Source organism: Salmo trutta, chromosome 19, assembly GCF_901001165.1.
Source record: "Salmo trutta chromosome 19, fSalTru1.1, whole genome shotgun sequence".
NCBI lineage: Eukaryota > Metazoa > Chordata > Actinopteri > Salmoniformes > Salmonidae > Salmo > Salmo trutta.
Window position 1 is genome coordinate 12,118,506 of NC_042975.1, and position 8,444 is coordinate 12,126,949.

Below are 8,444 nucleotides of genomic sequence, written 5' to 3' on the forward strand. Positions count from 1 at the left end.
AGTGAATTTAATTATTGAAAGGACTGAATGTGAAGACAAGCAAGGTAATCATGATGGGGAATAGTTTCACCACTTCAAATGGGGGGTTGGATTAATGCTACTCTGCCTTACCGTCAAGGAGAACAAGCCTTAATGAGCCTACATCAGTCCTGTGAGAAATCCAAATAAGGCGCTTTGCCATCTGAAACACAGGCAGACAGAGCACATCTGTCACTGTGTTTTTTTGTCCAAATGAAATGGAATGAAAGGCCAGGAACCCTTTAGAACCCATGGGAGAGCCTAGAGAGATGTGAAGTGAAGAATAATGTGATGTGTATTCTTCCTATTACATTTACCTGTTTTGTAATGTACCGAAATGAGATGGAGAATTTCAAAAGCTTTTCTCTTATCTACTCAATGAACACACGGTGTATCAGGGTCTGTTTTCAGGTTGACTCATACAACAGAAAACTTGCTTTGGATAGAGATTTGGATGTTGTGGATTTCATTTAAATAAAGAGATGATTAGTAGTTTATTGTTGTATTCAACTGTGAGTAAAAGACACACTCAGAGTAAAAAAAAACTGCCTCTCTGACCATGGATACATAAAACAGAATTGTCTATTTTGTGTTGCCTCTCCCGGCAGCTGACTCAAGTGAGCATAATTATTTTTTATGCTTGCAGTGGTTGGTGGGAAATGTAGTTCAGAGAGACGATACTCTGTATGCCAGAATGAAACAGAGGGATATTGACGCTCATGACTCGATGTGGGAACCAATCTTTGTGGACGATGCAGCGATAGGACTAGGCGAGGAAAAGAATAAGGTACTGGATTAACAACTGAGAGTGACAATTTACAACGCAATAAATATTTACAACCCAACTAGCGTCAATTTTATAGTTTGACTTATTAAATTGTACCTAGAGTTTCCATCACCATCATCATTATCATCATCATCGTCCTCCCCTTATCCCTGAACTCCACTTTTAGACACTGGTTTGCACATTGTAAACAAATGTAAATGTTATGTACGTATCTGTAGTACTCTATATGGTAACATCTAGCAAATAACAGGGAGGGATAGCTTCCCGTTTTGGTGAATACATTATACGTTTCAGTAGCTATGTTTCCATCCAATTGGTGACAGATATTCATGCGAATATTCTCACATCTGCATAAAAACAACATTTTCCCGCCAGAGATGTATTGGCATTAAATGTACTTGTTTACAGATAAAAGGCTGTGCGTGATGATGTATTGCACCTAAAAAATACGTTTTGCGGTTAATTTCCCATGTACCAAATAGAAAATACAAGTTAAAATGGTTTCTATTGCTTTTTCAACTCTACTGATGGTTTTCTCACTAACAAATATGTGTTATATTCTTATTTAACTACCACCAGGGGCGGCATGCAGCCTAGTGGTTAGAGCAGTGGGCCAGTAACCGAAAGGTTGCTTGATCAAATCCCTGTCCTGACAAGGTAAAATCTGGTGTTCTGCCCCTGAACAAGGCAGTTAACACATTGTTCCCCAGTAGGCCATCATTCTAAATAAGAATTTGTTCTTTACTGACTTGCTTAGTTAAATAAAGGTTAAATGTAAAAAACTCAAATATATATTTGCACATGCGCTCTAGCCAACAGCTCGCAGATACAGTGTGTATAGCCTACACTACATGATGAGATATTATGGACAAAAGGACGATATTATGTTTATTTGTCAAACGGCAGCCAAGCATCGATGATAAATGTCACCAGAATAAGACCCTCAATATTTATTGGAAAGGAGAATCAAGCTCATCACCTTGCACTTTTACCTACCCTGTGAAGTTCATCACAACTTATTTCATCTGTAGAATAATAAACTGCATGCTTTCCCTGTGAGTTCTCTTCCATATGATGGTTATTTTATAAATTTTTGCGCATAAAAACGTTTCCACTGACATTTCTCACATAATACATTTTACAGAAACAAAAAGATCCCACCTTGCCTAGCATATTTTGTTTTGTCGACATTTGTAAGTGTACCGACAAATGTTCTCTTCCATCAGCTCTGTTTTTTCAAGTTTTGTTTGCATGCCATCCCACATTATGAACATATTTATGTTAAAAGACAATTAGTACTTGAATTATAAACTGTGTTAACACTACAATATAAATATGTTGTTTTAGACACCAAAATAATCTAAGTCACTGAATTCCTTTCTAGAGTATAAATTTAAGACATAATCCATTGATATTTATTTGTCATTTTAAGATGTATGGGGTAGTGGTTAGGACAGTAAAGCAAAACACGTTTTTTTCTAGAACAAATACAGTATGTCATCGCAGATTTAACATGAATTGAGTTCAGGGTCTCTTACAAAAAGACATCTTTGGCGGATACTAAGTATGTTTTTAACTGCCCGCTTTGGGCTAGATGTGTCAGTGTGTAGTTCATACATGTATAATCTAGGAGCAGAATTACTGTTTTACCTCAATTAGCCACGAAATCCCTAGTTTGAAAACAACTGTTTTTTTTGCACCATTTTCCTTACATTTTCCCCCACGTGGGCCAGCCCCCTAGCAATTCGAGTTCAACCAATGAGCTTCAGCTCCTTGCCATATTTGAAAATAAGAATTTGTTCTTAACTGACTTGCCTGAGAGAGAGAGAGAGAGAGAGACTCTCTCTTTCAGAACTACTGGCTCAAAAGTACAGAATAATCTCTATAAAAGTGATGTATGGATAGTGAAGATATTAAGTTGTCCATCCATTACATGTAGCATAACTAATAATGCATTTAATTTCTCACCATGTAGATGGACCCGCATGAAAATATTCTACTGGGCACCATAGAAATGAAGAATGAGATGGGAGCATCGGAGCTGACCCTTGGTCTCAGTGACCCCAGGAGCACCATGTTGACTTATGACAGCTCCACCCTGCAGTACCGCAAAGCAGGGCTGCAGGCCAGGCACAACTTTGGACGCAACACCCTGGAGCGCCACATGCCTCAGAAGAAGAACCGGCTACGGAGGCATGCTTCACAGCTGAAGATCAACATTCCCGATTTGACTGATGTAAACTCTATCGACAAGTGGTCGAGAATGATCTTCCCCACTGTCTTTTCTTTGTTCAACATAATCTATTGGCTCTACTACGTCAACTAAATGGACTTCAGCAAGGGCAGAACTAAACAAACAACAAAGGAAATGTTGCTTGTTTTTCTCTGAATAGTTATCATTTTGCTGTTTGTTCTTGCAACACAAGACTGAATTACTAAAACAAAATCAGGACTGACTCCATTTTACCTTGGAACACCTTAATTGCTGGCTAACACATGAAAACCTTAGAGGAGAGAGAGAGAAATTCAGAACATATACTGTATGGTGCCTGTACCAGAGTTTTTGTTTATAATTTTACAAGTAGAATATTTAGTGAATTTAGTATTTTATCATTTTTAAATGTTTGTTTGCATATATTTGTATGTTTTTACTTTTTAAAATCTTTATATATATATATATCTATCTAATTTGTTGCCAAAACATAGTTAGAAATATTAATGGTATATTGATTTCTAAATTTCTCAGACCACAAGACACTCCTTAAAACAGTTACAAGCATGTTCAGGTCAATCTTTTCTAAGATTCATTACTTCAAAGAGACAAAGATGTAATGTTATTTATCCTAGAATTTATTTTGTCTTTATATTGTGAAGTTTCACGTTTTCATAGTATTAATATATTAAGTCATAGTAAAAGGATTTTACGATTAACCAACCTTTTCTACCTTGATATAGTTGATAAATCATATTATTTATTTTGAAGCATTATTTCAATTCTATGAAAGTGTTTGATAGTGTAGTGGATAGTATTTTAGACAAAAGAAACTAACATCATTCCAAACCTTGACAGAAGAAACTAGAAAGTAAAGCTTATCGGCCCTTGACATTGAATGCTGTAGCACAGCTTACAGATAAATGCATCACAAAGCCTTTGATTCATGATTTGACATTGTTTTCTTAAAGTATTCACTCAGAAAAGGTACAGAATATTAACTTGAACTGAGAAGCTGAATATATTGCAAAAATGAGAAGAAACTGAGAAAGAAATGGAGAGAGAGAATGTTGCATTAGTCATCAAAGCAGTTTAAGGGGCAGTGATACAGTGATAGATCATGTAGAAGATCAAATATATCTTGAAGAAAAATACACAAACTTGTATCTGAATAATTGTCCTTTGTCCATTTCGGTCCTTTGTTCACATATCCGGAAAATTACAGGATAATATTATGTATTTGCTCATAATTGCTCTTCACATGGATATACAGAAACAAACATTGGCTCTAGTTTGTTAAGAAACATCAGATGGCATCTTGTAATTCCTATTCCTAATGACATTGAGCCAGCAGTTAAGGATTCTATGATAGGCATTTCATGATGCATCAAAAGCCAATCTTTCCTATCACCATGATGTGTAAATATCTCTTGTATATGATTATTTAAAAAGTAATGATATCTATCACAGTTCCAGCGAGGATCCATCCAGAATTAGTCCATGATATAATTATCTTCAGGAAGCTGGAAGGGTTTGAAAACAAAGGTTTTGAGCAGCTCCACATACTTAAATTATACAACGTCATTACTGCCATTTCTTTATCAAATATCCAGGTTTTGATATTTACTCTACAAAACAAAGAGTATGATAGAGAGAAAAGGCTGCTCTGCAAGCTGACAAGAGAAACCACAATGCTGCTCCAAATCTCAATTAAAAATGGACTGTCGTCTTAAGATAATATGTTTCTTTCTGGTAATCAATTCATTACATTACTCTACTTTCCTGCCAAATGATTACTATACGTATACTGTAATAATACTAATTTCCTGATAATGCATTTTTACTCTACTTTCCTGTCAAATGATTACTATAAGTATACTGTAATAATACTCCTTTCCTATCTGGTTGTTTACCTTATTAATAATACTCCATGAAGGATCACCCTATGGCAACACTGCCAGTGGTAGAGTCAGCATTCAATGTAAATTAAGAAACGTCATAAACATTTTGGAAACCGAAACACACAGTAGTACTTCATACAACTGTTGCGTGTACCATGTTTGACCACTGACTTTGTAAAACAACATTTTGCACACAAACAGATCCAAAAGCCATAGTGTCTGTATAGTAGGTGGTGCAACATTTCTTGGTGCTCTTGAGACTGCTCCCTCCAAACAGAGATATAGTTACAAGAGAGAGACTAGAACATTACAATTTGTCTCGTATGTTTCTTGAAAATGTATGGAAACACACACAGGGATAACTGCACAAATATTATAAATGATTTATTAGTGATTTCTGATCATTTTAGTGTTTGGGGACTCCCTTAGATGATCGGTAACAATTAAATATAGAAAACAAGCCCATGAACATATGAATTATCATTACATGCAGATGATGTGACATCACCTCAAGTACAATTGCATGTTTTCAACATAAGTAGTATTCACCCCCCCCAAAAATTCGTATTGCATTTTTTTGTTCTAGCTTCTTTACATCTGCATGCGCTTTTCTCAATAATATCAACGGAAACAAGTCCACTTCCTTCTCTTTTTTGGGGCTTTTGATTAAGTCTTCTAAAGCTTTCTTTTACACAATCCAAACAAAGGTAGCCATCACACTCTTGTTGTGACGTGATGAACATCATTTAAATGTACAGTATAAGGGTGAACGAGTAACGGTTAAAAGTAAAGGGTTCGTTTAGGACTTTTTTTGTGTGTGTTTTTGCAGTGTTAACATTCTATTATGGTTTGAAGTGGTGATAGAAATACAGCTTCCTTTTTATTAAGATAATGATTATAAAGTTGATGAGTGGTACAGGATAAACGTGAGACTACGGCTGGAATTCAGTCAAACCCGCACAGCAGAAAAACATTATACATTTTTTTAACATACATTTTCTGGCAGAAAAAGTAAGGAAAGGGTGCATTTTTACAAGACATGACCTAAGTGATTTTACCACCCATGTGGTTTTCTGCGGTAACGGTTTGATTTAATACACCCTTAATAACCATGCATACTAAATATGGCTATTTAACCTAATCCATATCTATATAATGATTTGGTTATTTGGGCTATTTTTACTTTTCACTCATGTTTAATTTATCATTACAATATTGTGTTTGTGTAATTTATTTATATATATTCATACGGCCCTTCATTACATTTTGTTTAATGTTCACTCACTCTATTTTAAGATATTACCAGATCATCTACATGTACATTTGTAGAAGCTTGAATATGATTAATACATACATTGATCTACAGAAATGTCTTGATATTGGTGTTGTTAAATTTTTCACAGGGTTGGGGTAGGGCTTTAAATACTGTGTTCAAAAACCTGTTTCTAGGTGTACATATAATATATTGTTAGTAAACATCAATTGGAGCCTGTTATTCCTGTAAATAGAAGACTAAAATCAATTTTTAACTTACTGATTTGTACTTTAATGTAAGACGAATGCAAAGCAATTTCATGGTTTCAGCTGATATGACAACGATAATGTAAATATTTTGAAGAGTACCACTCGATCACTTAGTAAAACAAACATTTGTTTTCATTGTGTTTTAATGACTCAAATCAGAATGTCTTTAGTTTTTGCCAAATTGTAAAGTATTATCAAAGGAAGAATGTAGTTGATGTAATTTTGCAGCACATGCCTGAGTTAGCTGAGACATGTAAGCAGGAGTATAAGCATTTCTAGTTCCACTGATTGGAAAGATACACATACATGTGCACGTACACACACACACATATACCTGCATGCACACACACACACACACACATAAACCTGCATGCACACACACACACACACACACATAAACCTGCACGCACACACACACACACATAAACCTGCATGCACACACACACACACATAAACCTGCACGCACACACACACACACACACACACACATAAACCTGCACACACACACACACACACACACACACAAAACTGCATGCACACACACACACACACACACATAAACCTGCACACACACACACACACACACACACACACACACACACACACACACACAGGTCAAGTATAAAGGAGCTTAATGGGACTCTAATAGCTAGCGTTAAGTCACCCATCTCAGGTTCGCACAACTAACCAGTTCACTACTGAAATGTTACAGAGACGTATTAATCTGCCCAGTGATGCTACAATACAACTGTTTGTTGATTTCTATATTTGCAGTGTATTATATGTATGTGTGTGTTTGCGTGTGAGAGTGTGTACGTATGTCAGCCAGTGGGATGTTTTAAAAGCACATCTGTAACTGGCAAAATGTTGGCTTCATAAAATGGCTTCACTTTGAAAAATGTGTTTGTACCTCACAGCACTTTTTCTTTCATATATTTTTATATTTCTATAGTCCTATAAAAACAATCCTCTGAATGAACCATCTTGGTGACAGTGTATGTTGGCACACACTCACAGATGAAGCCTTAGCATCCTGCCCTGCCCTGGGCAGTCCCTCTAGTGTCACATCAGAGAGCAGCAACCCCTCCCTCTTCTTCACAAAGAGCACCTCCAGAACAAGATCTATACTGAAATCTATGAACCTATGAATAATGTGTTTTTAATACATGAAAAGCTGTGGAGAAAAAAATGTCAATAAATATTGTATATAGTTCTGAATCTATGAATTCACATGTTTATTGCCGCTGCTGTTGGGAGTAATCTATGATGTGTCCATGTTTATTTGTCTTCTCTGTAGACTTCTGATCATTTTCCTGTTATTCATCCATTAATCTAGAATTCAGCTTCTGTCCGTCAGTCTATCAATCTGCTGCATCATTATATAGTTTCCTATTTTGTTACATTCTATGTGAAGTTATAGTATATAGTATAGCACAATTTAGTCATGCATACATGCATAAAGAAAAATTAGGGTAAATGCAGTGTTCTCACTCCATTACATAGGCCTACATAGATGTTCAGGTTTTCCACTTGATTGTTTGATGGAAAATCTTTATTTGAAACCCCGTAGAACCACTATCCACGCCCTTATCATTTTACTGTCTGTGAGATTCCTACCTTTTGTTCTTTACCTGCCTCCACCACACACACACACTCTTAGGAAAAAGGGTTCCAAATGGGTTCTATGATTGTCCCCATTGGATAACCCTTTTGGGTTCCAGGTAGAACCCTCTGTATAGAACCCCTAAAGGTTCTACATGGAGCCCAAAACCAAAAGGTTTCTACCTGGAACCAAAAAGGATCTACCTGCATCCATAAATGATTCTTCAAAGAGAGACAGACGATGAACTCTTTAAGGTTCTGGGTAGCACTATGTTTTCTAACAGTGCACCCTTTATGTACTCTACATACTCAGCCTCTGTATAAATGCAACTGCAGGCATGGGGATAGTTTGGAATTAAAGCTTAATATCAGTATTCAAAGTGTAGTGTTTTCACCTCAC

The 8,444-nt window shown here is 36.1% G+C and overlaps 1 protein-coding gene across 1 annotated transcript in view; it reads left to right on the forward strand.

The window, feature by feature from the left end:
- The window catches only part of LOC115153995 (gamma-aminobutyric acid receptor subunit beta-2), a 110,440-nt gene extending 103,863 nt beyond the window's left edge, over nt 1-6,577 (forward strand). The window contains exons 9-10 of the mRNA XM_029699741.1: nt 665-805; nt 2,781-6,577. Coding sequence (XP_029555601.1) covers nt 665-805; nt 2,781-3,131 — 492 coding nt within the window. The 3' untranslated portion in view covers nt 3,132-6,577. The remainder of the gene's footprint in view (nt 1-664; nt 806-2,780) is intronic.
- The last annotated feature ends 1,867 nt before the right edge of the window (nt 6,578-8,444 follow it).